Source organism: Gordionus sp. m RMFG-2023, chromosome 4 (assembly GCF_954871325.1).
Source record: "Gordionus sp. m RMFG-2023 chromosome 4, tfGorSpeb1-WG-v2, whole genome shotgun sequence".
In the NCBI taxonomy this organism is placed as follows: Eukaryota; Metazoa; Nematomorpha; class Gordioida; order Chordodea; family Parachordodidae; genus Gordionus; species Gordionus sp. m RMFG-2023.
This window is the reverse complement of record NC_088778.1, coordinates 23,165,736-23,180,560: the sequence shown is the minus strand read 5'-3', so window position 1 is coordinate 23,180,560 and position 14,825 is coordinate 23,165,736. Positions and strand designations below refer to the sequence as shown.

The following is a 14,825-nucleotide window of genomic DNA, read 5'->3' as shown; positions in this document are numbered from 1 at the left end:
CTACCGATACCTGGTATTAACATTAAACTCAGGACAGCAAAAATGGAGAGGAAAAATTAGAGGGAAACTGGCTTACCCGTCTAAACGTAGAGCCAACTGGAAAAGGAAAAATATATGGAAACAATTTATTATATATAAATAAATAAAGTTAATTTAAATATAAATAATATTTACTGGATAATCTCTTAAAATTGCCTTTAGTCATGTCTAATCATTAAACAAATAAAATAAGTTTGAATTCCCATACTAATTTATGAATAAGGTTGAGAAGATATTCTATAATTTAATTTTGAGCACACATTTTGATTAAAAACTGTTAAATTTTAATTAAAAACGAATGCTTTAATCTTTTTATTAAAAAAACAGTGTAATATTAAATAAAAATGATAGCAAATTTTATTTCAAAAAATTAACTTGCTACTCGTTACGTTTGCAAAAAAAGGAACTCATTGCCCGCTATTTAAAAAAGTAACGCGTTACTAAAAAGTACTAAGCTTTCTATAGAAGTTTTCTTTTTTTATTCCCCATAGATAATAAAAAGAAAATTACACAAAATTTTTATTTTATTTATTCTTAACAATTGATTTTCAAAATTTTGATCATAAACAAGATCGTTTAATGCTCAACACAGCTTTCAGCTAAACACAAGTTCAAATAGCTCAGAAGATAGGAGGGTTGTATTATAAATGAATAAATCATTAATTTTATTTAATGGAATTTATTAAAAATATTTAAAGAATGATCTTTATTTTTAAAAATCTTATTAAACCTTCTTCACAAGAATCTTCATTCATTAATATTATTTTATAATTCATATTTTTATTTACATGAGGTCGAAATATTTAAACTAGGGCCCAATCTTACAAAGTGTGGACTAAATGCCCTTAATTTTCTTTAATGTGTAATGTTTCATGGGACCAGGGGAGAGTAATTTGCCTACAACATTGGAAGATGGTAAAATTTTAGGAAGCTGGTAATATATTTTTATGAAAGTGAAAGAATTTTATTGATTTGGGGTCATTGTGAAACTCAAATCTTTGTGTATCTTTTCATGCAACTCTTTTTGATTTTTTTACCATCTAAAAAAGTGGGTGCCTACATCTCTTACTCGGTGGTCACCAAAAGAAACAATTATTATATTTTACTACGCAACTTTATTCTTTAAAAAAAAATTAATAAATTAAAAATGATATAATTTAATTTATTGTCATGTAATATATTATGTGTGAATAAATAATTTAAAAATTAATTAGATTTCTCAGGGTATATATCCCGAAATATTATAATAAAGTTATTGGCAGTTTATGTGTATAAAAAAAGTACTAATAATCTAAATTATAATAATTTAATAAATTGATATAAAATTTTAAGGGGCAGAAAAAAACATAGTTTGGATTATAATTTTGTACTTATTGATTTGCTAAAATAAAATATATTATTTCACAATAACTTAGGCATCTTTTTGATCCTATCCACATCCAAAATATAACTTCCGTCATTAAAATGATCATTATATTTTCCTTTGTAACGATCCTTGTCATTGTAGTTCAAATCGCATTTATTAGACTTAATAGCGGCGCCTTTTGATTCAAATCCCAACACCAAACCATGTTTATCGAGGTATGCCTTGGTATGAATAGTTAAATCAGTGGAGCATCCCATTCCATATAAGGTGAAATCAGTGTGAGTTTTGGTGTTATGATTGTGATGATTTCCTTGTGGAGGAATATTTAAACCTATAAAGGAGTTATTATGAATGGTTTAATAAAAAGTGATTGTTATTTTTTAGTACAATTATTGGGATTAAAATCAAGGATGGGGCCACGAAACTCACGGTGGTATTTCTAAATCTATAAAAAAAAGGATAATTTTTATCCTATCCTATCCTATCATAACTAAATTATTAATTTATAAATTGATTTTTAAACAAATTTTTTTTGTCCTTATATATGAAATGAACTATTAGTTTATTAAATGAAATCTGGTTATAAGTAATAATAAACAAGTTATAAAGGATTCTTAATTTTTTTTTAAAAAAATTTTAAATAATAAAAACAAGCGAGTTTGACCAACTATGTATTAAAGATATAAGTTTGAATAACGAGACACACTTTTCCTAGCCCTACGGTTATCCAGGTTACAGCAGCAATCCACTTTAGTGTTAGTTTGCAAGCTTTGACTTTCCTCAATATTTTGATCGCCGTAATTATCTTTCAAATATTTACTGGTTATCGAATCAATTTTATCTTTAATCAATTTTGAACTTTCATTGACGGCATGTTGGTGACAGTTTCTTGAACATTTGCTGATTAACAATTACATTTATTTTAAAATTCAAAATAATGATATCATATAAGATTTAAAAATTAAAATCGATAGCTGTTAACATTTAAGTGTGAAAAAAAATCATATGCCCGCAATGCCCAAATTAAAAAAAATGGGTTGCCAAGCACATTTAGGTCCCACATTGCATTCGTGTCACAAAAAATTTATGTTTTATTTATTTATAAGGCCAGGATAGCAGAAAAGGGACTATAATATAAGCTCAAAAGGATTGTTAACTTCCAATTTTTTGTGGAGAGATGGTCAATAGATAAAGAGGCTTTTCCAAAAATATTTTTTAAGAAGTTTATCAAGATTTCTTTTAAAATATATTTGGTTTATTTAAAAAATTAATCAAAGGCTCAATAAAAACAATTTATTTAAATTAAAAGGTTAATTTTTTAAAAAATGAATAATAATATATAAGTTAGCGGCAATGTGTTTCTTCTGCAATTTGTTATTTTTTCAACTTTAAATTAATTTTTGAGCGCGTTTTTTAATTTTTAAAAATCTGACTTTTCTGGAAATATATTCCAGCAAGTTTAGAATACCTATCTTATGAATTGTAGACAATTTTGCTGTTAATCTTCGAGTCAATTAAAATTTATAGAAAAAAATCTATAAAAAAATAATATAAATTAATTTGAAAAGTTTATGACATTGTCTGAAATTCATAAGGTAGGTATTCCAAACATGATGGAATGCATTTCTGGTCAAATCAAATTCTTGGATTTTAAAAAACGGGCTCAAAAATGATTCAAAGTTAAAAAAAATAAAACATTGCCGCTAACATATAACATGTATGAAAATGGCAAACTTTTGTGGGGATGATGATGTAATAGTATATTCTACATAATTTTCGCGTGATCTTAATATGGATCTTTTGGGTGTTATATCTTGACTGTTTGATGTAAAGTAATTTTCTTGCTCCTTCTTGTAAACTCTTATACATTCCTCTCATTTCATATATATATATATAAATATATAAATAATAGCGTGAAAAAAAATAATTGGATATTCATTTATAAATATTTTTCAAAAAAAAAATAAACTATCTACATTTTCTAGTTTCGATTGACTTATTAGCTCTAATAACATTTTCAGCCTAAAATAATTTGAAAAATATTGGCTATTTTGTAAATGGAATGAAATTGTTAATAGGAGAAGAGAATAAAATTTTAATTTTTCAAATGAGCAATAAATATTAAAAAATTTTTTTAATCTTCCTAAGTCCGAGGTTTGTAAATTAGGTCGAGCTTACGGTCCCTATCTAAGCCAGGGCGGCAGATCTCTATTTTTTAGCATCTAGCAAAATAGATCCAAAAATAAACAATATATGGAAGTTAACTGATAGATATCTTAAAATACATGAAACAATTAGATCCATATAATTTTCTAGAATTGGGACTGGCCGGTATTCTGGAGAAAACAGAGGAGGGAAGCTTAGAAAGTTTAAAAAAATTAATATGATAAATAATTATAATAAAAATATTGACTCCCAATATCATATGATATTATTTGGTTTTATATATAATTTTTATTGGCAGTTATTACTATATTTATAATGAAATATAAAATATAATCAAGATATTTTTAATGATTTAAATCATATCTTATAATAAAATAAAAATCATTTTAAAAAATATATCTTGGAGGAAAATAACACGTGAAGTAAGGTTATTAGTGGAACGTTTACTCATTTTATTACATTAAATCTGTTTTGACTGTAAAAATTATGATTAAATAATAAAATATTTGTCAGCATATTATTAAACATTTATTTTGTGGGTTATTTTTTCCTTGGTGTTATCACGTTTATCTCCTGCAATAATGATGCTCACTAAAATTCAATAGAATTTTTAAAGGATTCTCTAAAGGAAGAAGGCAAGAAAATTTTATGACTATTTATTTTTTTTATATTTAATTAAACCTAACCATATTCAACTTTATAGTTGATTTGAACATAATTTACACACCCGATAAAAGATTGAAATTTTTTTAAATATGAGAAGGATGAGTTATAATTATTTAGATTCTTTCTTTTTTTTCTTAAAAATAAAAGCCATCTCTAGCTAAGTTACATGCTTATTAATGATATTTTAAAATCATTATGATTGTTTTCTAATTTACTTCCTGATTTTCTAGGGCATCTTTGAATTTGACCCTCCTGCTGCACGAGCAAAGAGTTCGAGTCTTGCTTATCAAGGGCGATTGAAAAAATGAGTCATTTTCATTTGCATAGTCAGATTTTTCTTGTTTCCGTGCGTTGTTTAAAACCATTGAATCATCAATTGTTTCTATCCCAGTGTCGCATTTTTTTGACGTTTGAACATTTATTTGGCACGGATCTTTACTATTAAACTCAACTATCTTTTGATTATTTAAGGCATCACTGTTTTTTCTGCTTCCAACATCATTGACATCTTCATTGACGTGTTTCGTAATTTTCACGGAAGGATTTAAATTAAATTTACAACTAGGCCCGTTTGATGAATATAAAGATGCCCCAGTATTGACACCTTTTTCATCTGTTTTGGTAATTGCATCACATTTAGAATTAGTATCCTTGTCTTCGACATTATCAACATTACAATTCTTATCTGTTTTACCCGTTTTATCTATTTTAGACTGTTGAACGTCGATTTCTTTAGTTTTATAAACAGGCACAGGGATGTTTAACGATTTAAATTCTTCTTGGATCAACCCCATGCTCTCAAGTTTGTGTCTAAGGCTCTCTATTTCTCGCTGCTGATATTTTATGGTGGTGAATATGAGTGATTGGATATCGTTGACAGGAAAAATGTCATCTGAAATTTGTGGCATCGTAATTGGAGTTTCTGTTGAGATCTTCTTATTGAATTCATTTAATATAATATTATTTGAGTTATTATTATTACTTGGGATTTTATAAAAATTGCTAGGGGATTTATCCGTTTTATTTATATCCTTTTCATCCAATTTCGCATTCAACTCGTTAGAGAAGGTCAATGGAATTTGTGAAGTGTTCATTGATGGTTGTTGTTTAACGATAAATGACTTTGCCTGTCTTATAACGGCGTTTATATTTTCCTCGTTTAAGGACATATCGATCTCGTTCAAATTTATCAATTTCTTCTCCGGATTATTTGATGACATTTTATCAATGTTTTTATTTGCTTCAACTTTACATTTTCCATTTTCGAGATCATTTCTCATAATGGTATCATTCCCCGTTTTATGAACAGATAATTTTTCGGGAAAAATAGTAGAGTTTATATTATTACGATTGTAATGTAAGTTAATAAGTTCCTCTTTTATCTCATTTGGTATTACGTGTTTATTTGTCTGCCATTTTGAACCATCTGTTTTAGAGTATTTTATTCCCATATCCTGACATTTATTAGTTGTATTCTTATTCTGAGAGTCATCGCTATTAGAGCAATATTTATATTCGGATATATCTGACACGAAGGACTGAAGCAAGGATATTTTTTTTTAAAAAAAAGATATATTTAATTTATAACTTTTATAACCTTATTATATAAATCTTTTCTCGCATTCCTTCTCCCCACTATTTAAAATTTTTTTACTTATGGAATTCATTATCACTCGCAGAACTTAGAAGTAATCACGAATTCCCGTCTTTATAATAATATTATATTATTTCATAGTCTATGTTTTAATCGGAAAACCTGGACAAAAGGTTAAAGTTGAAAATATTTATTAAAAAAATTGATCCTGATTCCGCTTCCTAAAAATTTGGATGAGGAGAGTTCCGGTTCTACGTTATTCCCTATGAGCAGTTCTATTAATTTTTCGTCCAGGTTCTAAAAATGTGATAGATATAACCGATTTTCCAAAAATTGTATATGATTTTATGTATGATGTATTTTAATTTTTTGTTTAGAAATATTAAAGTATATTTTACAGTAATATGATTAATGATATTACAATGTAATTCATATAATTTACGGAATTCATTGTATAAAATTAAGTTAGTTAAATCTTAATCAATAAAATTTATAAATTTTGGATAATCAATAAGAATTCAAAAAAATTATAATAAATTTTAAATTTTTATAGAATAAACAAATTAAAAATTAAAATAATTAATTATAGCGTTCCATGTAGTTGGTAAATGATAACCATCATCTTTGTTATAAGGCCATAATTAAGTAAATTGTTAAACAATCAAATTTTTTTATTTAATCGAATTTAACAATATATTATTTAAAGTTTGTTCAGATAGTTTATTTCTCAGTAGGGATAAATCTAAGATTATCGAAGGGAATGAACTTTCAATGCTGACTTTAAGTAGTAGGAGGGAATGACCAAAGTTATTTGGCCAATACAAATAATTCTAGGTGAATATGTTTTTGGTAATCCGAATATTTAAGGCGTTGGTAATTTAATTTTCAAATTTATGGCCGTGATCGCTAATATGATCACAATTATCATTATTATTTTTTTTATTACGTATGGAGGGTTAATAATTGTAAGATCATCTTCTGAAGACGAATTTATATTTAGGTTACAATTTTCTGGTTGCTTAATCTCCATAATTTCGTCGGAATTTTGATTCTGTTAAAAAGTTTGTGGCAAAGTTACCTCAAATTTACAGTGTAGGGTAGTCTAATGCTGAAATACTTTTCCAGACAAACCAGAATTCTGAAATTTAAAAATCTCTTTTAAAGTTGTGAAATTACAAATGGCCATAGAATTCATATTACAATATGAAATATATAGTACAATATAACCCGTGTATAAATTAACTTCTAGGAACCCATACATTTATGTCTTAATATTTAAATTATTTATACTTTTACCTAAAAAAAATCGTATTCCATCCCATTAATTATAAATTTACCGAAAAATTAGAATTCAAAGGTATTTTAACAGAATCGTCTATGGTTACGCGACTCGTAGCCTTCTCAGGGTTGCATACACTAAGATTTAATCTCTCCAAGGCTTCTTCAAACTTACCGACACGAAAATACGATTCTGGCTCTATGTGTTTTAGCTTCTCCATTTCATTGCGATCGTCAGAATCGATTACCTTGATTTAAAGGTTATCATATTATAAAGTCGAGACTATTACATAATAGGAATAGTGGTAAATAACTGAAAAAGGTTACTTTTAAAATGTTATTTCTTTCTTATTTTTATAATAAGACTTAGATTCGTAAAATTAAGGGGTCTAATTTTTTTCAAGGTAGGAGAAAAAGATAATGGCGAGTCCCGGATTAATCCTATACCTCAAGCCTTTCCTATTTGGTGGGAATAACGAGCCGATGCCATTTATAAGGCTTTTAATAACATTTATTTACTATTACATATATACAACAAACCTGTAAAGCACAATTAACGATTTGAGGTCTTATTTTACTGGCAATCTTTGAATATTCGTGTGCATTTACACTGATCATGATCTTGTAGGTACTCATAGCTCCTATATCCCTGATGTTGCATATGTAAAATTGTGGGTTCATACTCTTGTAAGGCAGTAGTAAAACCATGAAAGCTACATTTTTCCTGGTGGTGATAAAGGTTCAAAATATATAAAATATGGCTATATTTGCAAATTATGAATTTAAATCAAAACATTTGATAATAAATTATAAATAGTGTTGTCATTACTTTTAGGAAATAATTTTATTCCTTAATAAAAAAAATTAACATTTATATGTAAAAAAATATTACTAAATGGTTTTAAAATATTGATCAATTACCCATTGTTAAGGTGTTTGTTGGCCACAAAAAAATTGGAAAGAGACCAAACGTAAGGATGTTTCATGTCTTCCACATTGTAGACCCATAAACCGAGTATTTTATGCTTGTTTTTATCGTAGGTGTCGGGCAGAAAAGCTATTTTTGAGTAGTTATTCAGATACAAGAACCCGAATTTGATGTCCCCTTTATCTAGATTGAATTCTTTTGAGTTATTATTGCCATGATTGTTATTAGAACCTGTCTCGTAGACTTGATATCTTAGAGAAGAAGTGCAGCATGGAATGGGTTGAAAATTATTTATGGTGTAACTAGTATTGCGAAATACAGCCTCGGCCCTAATCTAATAACGAGAAAATAAAAAATAATATTTTTAAAAGAGCGTAAAATATATCTTTTTTTAAAGATGATTTGATTTCATTGTCTTTGAACTAGGAGATATTAATAAAATCTGAAGTCCAACTGACACAAAAAGTCCAAAATAGTTCTTAGAGAAATTAGGCAATTTTGACAAATAAAATAAATTTGATAATATAATAATAAAGATGTTAGAAATAAGATAGCGTAAGTAATGAGTAGACGGTACCTTTGAAGCCATCTAACAGGCCACAATTTAATTTTATTTATTACTAGGGGTGTACCGATACTACTTTTTGGAGGCAGATCCGATATTCCCGATATAAATTGATATCGGCCGATTATCAATCCGATATCATATCTAATTTTGTATTCTGTAAAGATACCAATGGTTTTAATTTTTAATATACTTTTTATTAGTATAACATTTATAATCTAACTATACCATAACTTATATCATTTAAATATATTATATAATCAGTTATAGTTTATATTCAATTCAATTGCAATTCTAAAAGTTTATAATTCATTATTATTATTAAAAAAATAAACATAAAAATTGATTTCGATTTTATTTATAAAAATAAATGATTTTAGATATAACTTTTTTTTAAAAATTTATAACATTTTATTTTTGTTAAAAATGCCATTTTTTTATGGGATCGGATCAAAAAATTTTATAATATTGGCCGATAACCGATATTTTAAAATGGATGAAATATCGGTCCGATCCGATCTGATAAAAAATATTGGTACATCCCTATTTATTACATTGTTGATTTTTTTACACAAGGCGAAAGCTGTGTTGATCAATAAGCGCTCTTGTTTATCTTCAAAATTTTGAGAATTATTATATATTATTTTTGTCTAATTTTATACATATTATATGGGGAAAAAAATAAAGAGAAAATTTATATAAAATGTTTAGCATTTTTCAAGTAATGAGTAATGCGTTCCTTTTTTGAATAAAGAGTAACGCTTTTATTTACAAGATAAGGAATGATGGGAAAGCGTTACATTTATTCAAAGTAAAAGAAAATAGTAACAAGTTTATTTTTAAAATAACTTTAACAGCAGTATATTATTGTCATTTTATTTCTCAATTTTCTTAATATTTTTTCTCTTTTTTTTATTATTCATTTTTCCTGTCATTTCTCTATTTATTCATTTTTAACAGATTCATTTTCCCTTTTTTAAATTTTTTGACACTGGCAAAATCTGATTCCAATAAAAAATGTGTTTTTAGAATGGAAAAGTTTTGTCAGAATTCCAAATCCAAGTAATGAGAAAGAATTTATTATACTTTTATAGAGCTTGAAGAGAGAACATTAACACAAGAAAATTCCAGTCCTCCTATGCAGCTGGAATGATCTTCCTTCTGGAGCTGATGTATAGTTAGTGAAGAGCCTTATGCCCTAAACCCCCATAAGCAAAACGGGCCATAGACATAAATACACTACTGTTTGCTGCAATTCTGGTCTATGTTGATGCCGGACGCGGGGTACATTATAATTTAAACCTATTTGTGCAGCTGGCAGGCATCGTTGGTTCCGCTAGCGATCTAGTAGGAATCCACTAATGGATCAATCGCTACTGTATTCACCTGAATAAGTGAGGTACTTATCTTGATATAATAAGTATCCATTAATTTTAATTCGAAGTTAATGCTTTTTTCATATAGGGGCATTTTTTCAATAGCATTAGCAACAACTATTTTTTTAATTTAATATATTTTCAATACCAATAATTATTTATTCTAAATATTACAATTTTAAAAACGATGTATTATATAACTCGCAAATAATTTTAAACGTTAAAAAAATGTCTTATTAAATTCAATTGTTCATATATAGTGGCCATCTACACGTTTTTCATATTATTCAATATTTATTTAAATAATTACCCAGCCATGCTAATTTTTGACGAAATTGTTTAAAAAAAATAGCAAATGAATAAAAAAAAAATTGAAAAAATGAAGAATTATTTTCAAATATTAATTTAATTTTCTACTGGACATAAGATGACTATTTTTTTAAAAAAATTAACTCGATATTTCCTCCTTAATAATCAATTATTGACTTAGTTTTTATTAATATTGGATTAAATATTCGTAATTTAGTTTTTAATTTAAAACTAATTATTTCAGTAAGTGGTTAAAAAAGCCCAAATTTTTGTACCTTAGATTCCCGTTATCTTAGGCAAAATATTGCCTACAATTTTTTATCGAAACTAAAAGGGGTGGGCCAAGAGGTGTTTGATTTGAGATGGATATTATCTATTATTTAAATATTTTATAGAATAAAGTACACATGATTAAAGCAGTGTTAAAATTTCAGTATCATAGCTAAAGGATCAAAGTATGAAAATTGACCTATATCCTAATCGATTATCATTCAATTAAAGCTTCACTAAAAACTATAAAATTCTAAGTAATGATTAATCCCAAAATAAAGTTTTTATAGTCTATATTTTTAAATATTTTTTTGTAATTGTGGCTGTCCATATAACCACATTGTAAGGTTTAAAATCCTTGTAGAAAATAGATTCCCTAGATATTTAAAATTTTAGCCAAGTTTCGTCTATATCTGTACATAATAATTGGATATGGTGAAATGGACAAAAAAACTTAACAAATAATTTTTTTATTCTTTCTCATAACATGTAATTAATTGTATATATTTAAAATCTTTTTATATATTTTTAAAATAATTTATAACAAATATCAATGCAATATTTTAATTTTTATTGGTAGGAAAATATTTGAAAATAATAAATAAAATGCTTATACCATATTGGATAAAGAATATTTTTCAACCATCCAGTCAGAATAATTTAAGTTTTTGTAAAATTTTGCATAAATATGTTGTATTTTGTTTACTATTAAAAAAAATGATAATTTTAAATAATATTAAAACAAAGAGATTAAGCTATCTATTAAACAAAAAAATACTTAGCTTTTGATGTTTTTATTGATTTTCCCAGGAAAGCAAAAATTTGGCATTCCAGTTTTTTAATATAGATTTGTCTTAGTGATATTTGCTCCAAATTTTTAAAAATCAGAGAAACTCATTAATTTTTTACAAGGATATTAAATGCTAGAGAGTTTAAATGGACTGCTAAATTCAAAAAAATGAAAATATTTTAAAATGTATAAACTTATTTTATAGAATAAAGTACACATGATTAAAGCAGTGTTCAAATTTCAGTATCATAGCTAAAGGATCAAAGTATGAAAATTGACCTATATCCTAATCGATTATCATTCAATTAAGGCTTCACTAAAAACTATAAAATTCTAAGTAATGATTAATCCCAAAATAAAGTTTTTATAGTCTATATTTTTAAATATTTTTTTGTAATTGTGGCTGTCCATATAACCACATTGTAAGGTTTAAAATCCTTGTAGAAAATAGATTCCCTAGATATTTAAAATTTTAGCCAAGTTTTGTCCATATCTGTACATAAATAATTGACATGGTGAAATGGACAAAAAAACTTAACAAATAATTTTTTTTTCTTTCTCATAACATGTAATTAATTGTATATATTTAAAATCTTTTTATATATTTTTAAAATAATTTATAACAAATATCAATGCAATATTTTAATTTTTATTGGTAGGAAAATATTTAAAAATAATAAATAAAATGCTTATACCATATTGGATAAAGATAATTTTTCAACCATCCAGTCTCAGAATAATTTAAGTTTTTGTAAAATTTTGCATAAATATGTTGTATTTTGTTTACTATTAAAAAATATGATAATTTTAAATAATATTAAAACAAAGAGATAAGCTATCCATTAAAAAAAAATACCTAGCTTTTGATGTTTTTATTGATTTTCCCAGGAAAGCAAAAATTTGGCATTCCAATTTTTTAATATAGATTTGTCTTAGTGATATTTGCTCCAAATTTTTAAAAATCAGAGAAATTCATTAATTTTTTACAAGGATATTAAATGCTAGAGTTTAAATGGACTGCTAAATTCAAAAAAATGAAAATATTTTAAAATGTATAACTTTATTTTGGTACATTATATAAAATTCTTTAGTTTATAGTAAACTTAATTGAATGACAATCAATAAGTGTAAAAGTTGACCATTTTTCATGATTTTTATTGATATATCCAAAATATAAAAATAAAATAGGATGAAAAAATTTGAAGGACCAAAAAAAATTGATTTTCAGGTTTCCAATTAAGACTAACAAAATTTTTTAATTTCTATTTAATAATTGCTACATGAACTTTTATATAATAACTGGTTTAACAATATCTTTCATTCTCATTATGTCAACTATTGCTTACAAACTTGACTTTTTTGGTTAGCTAGCTTTTCAAATGCTATCAATCTTAAATTATTAATTCATATAAAAAATGAATATTTAATATGGAATGGATTATTGATTATAAAAAGTGGATATAATAACTAGTTTTATTAATAAGTGATTATATTATTGGTATTTTTCATTTATTTAATCTTATAGTATGCACAAATTGAACATTTCAACACAGCATTTCAAAATGCCAATAATGCTTAAATGCATTTGTTTAAATTGGACAGTATTTTTTTTAAATAAAAATTAACAATTTAATTTAAGTTTTTTATTTGTGTTTTAAAACACTGCATTGAAATGTTCAATTTGTGTGCAATATTATGTTTATTTCCAGATTCTCACATTTCTAAATAAGAGTAAAATTAACATAGCCAACATAACTCTTCTATATAAAAACTTTTATTTAATTTGGCATGTACATTTTTTTTATCTCTTTTCCATTTCCCATGGGAGTGGTGTTCTTGCATGCACAGATAACTGAGGCCTGACCTAAAAAGGTGAGTGGTCCTTCCCTTAATTATTTCCTTTTATCATAGTTTGATGGGGTTCTTCTGAGAGAACCAAGTGTTGCTCTGCTATATATATAACTGTTATGAATATAACACAGGACTAAGAACTTAAATAACACATATCATGCAAGTGCTATTTAATGTTAATCATAATCAGGATTTCCTCTACAGCTTAATTTAGTTAGGAATTGCCTAAGGGTGCATAAAAAGTGCAATAAATCAATAATTATCATTTAAAAAATTGATCAATGTATAAAATTGGATTGAGATGATAGAAATATGCTTTTAATTTAAAACAGTCTCATTTCCTCCCTAAAAGTGGCAAACAGTGGTATATTCAAGATTTGATTTTGAAACACATTCAAAAAAAATTAGCAAATAAGAGAAATCTGATTTAAAATTAACAAAAAAAAAGAAATACAAATCTAAATTATAATACACTTCAGGTGGCAAATATTGTAATTGATAATAGTATATAGTACTTTGTCTGATTTTTTTTTAATATTAAGCTAAGTTAATTATATTTTAATGGAAACATAATATAATATAAAATTTCAATTAAAATTTTAACAAAATATATTAACAAAGTAAACAAACTATCACTTTTATATAAATTAATTACTAAATATGCTTTTAATAACTCATTACTATAAATTCCTTAATTTTGGCTTAATATGATTAAAATTAAATATAAATTTTTAAAACCTTTATTCTAATCTTTTTCCCAAGTATGTATCCTACTGATAAATGAAACACTATATCATTTTGAAGAAATTGTGGGTTTTTTTTGTTTTCAAGAGTTTTAATTTGATTTATATAGAAGTTAAGGTTATCAAATGAATCTTTATTTTGAATAGCATAAAATATGGCAGACACAGGTAAATTGTATACGGAATTATTTGTTTTACATAATTTGAGATGTATGGTGTTGTCTATATTTTGTTAAAGTAGATGTATTTAATAAAGAAAATAACCTTTATTGTAAAAAACGTTTGAATTCAGTGTTGTGTGGTAACGAAATGAATTATTTTTGTTAGTAAAAGTTATATTATCTCTTAATAAATTTTCATCGACTATAAGTGATATAGATACGGAATTTATGTCAATAACAGAAGGCTTTCCATTTATGGTTAAATTTATCATGTAGTTTAAATGTAGCGGGTAATTATAAAAATCGTTCAAAATCGATGCTCATAAAAAAAAATTGTGGATTAAAAACACATTGATTGACGTTAATATTTTCATTATTTCATTTTTAGTTTGCTTTGATGTTATTTTTAAATAAATGAAGGCTTAATACATAAGAAGTATCATGTGTATAAGAAAGAGTTAATTTATATTTTTATATATCATATTTTTTTATATTAGCATTTTTATGGTGTTACGTTATTATATTCTAATTTTTAATCTTATTATTACTTTTTATAATCTAATTTTATAACTTTACTTTTTATATTTCGTACTTACTTTTTATATTTTATAATATTTTACTTTTTGTTTTTCGTTTTTTTAATATTGTATTCTAATTTTTGATTTGTAAAAAATGTATATATACCTTAAGAAAAGAAAAAGAAAGATATATAATAAAGTTAAT

General features: G+C 25.3%; 1 protein-coding gene across 1 annotated transcript; it reads right to left on the bottom strand.

The window, feature by feature from the left end:
* Positions 1 to 1,440: 1,440 nt before the first annotated feature.
* On the bottom strand, positions 1,441 to 14,374 carry LOC135928736 (putative uncharacterized protein DDB_G0282133). Its single transcript, XM_065465192.1, has 11 exons — positions 14,206 to 14,374; positions 13,937 to 14,163; positions 9,157 to 9,252; positions 8,031 to 8,371; positions 7,650 to 7,833; positions 7,169 to 7,357; positions 6,778 to 6,882; positions 4,453 to 5,775; positions 3,140 to 3,276; positions 2,112 to 2,305; positions 1,441 to 1,736 (listed from the first exon to the last, which is right to left on the bottom strand). The coding sequence occupies exons 1-11, from the start codon at positions 14,372 to 14,374 to the stop codon at positions 1,441 to 1,443; spliced, it is 3,261 nt and encodes a 1,086-aa protein (XP_065321264.1).
* Positions 14,375 to 14,825: the final 451 nt, after the last annotated feature.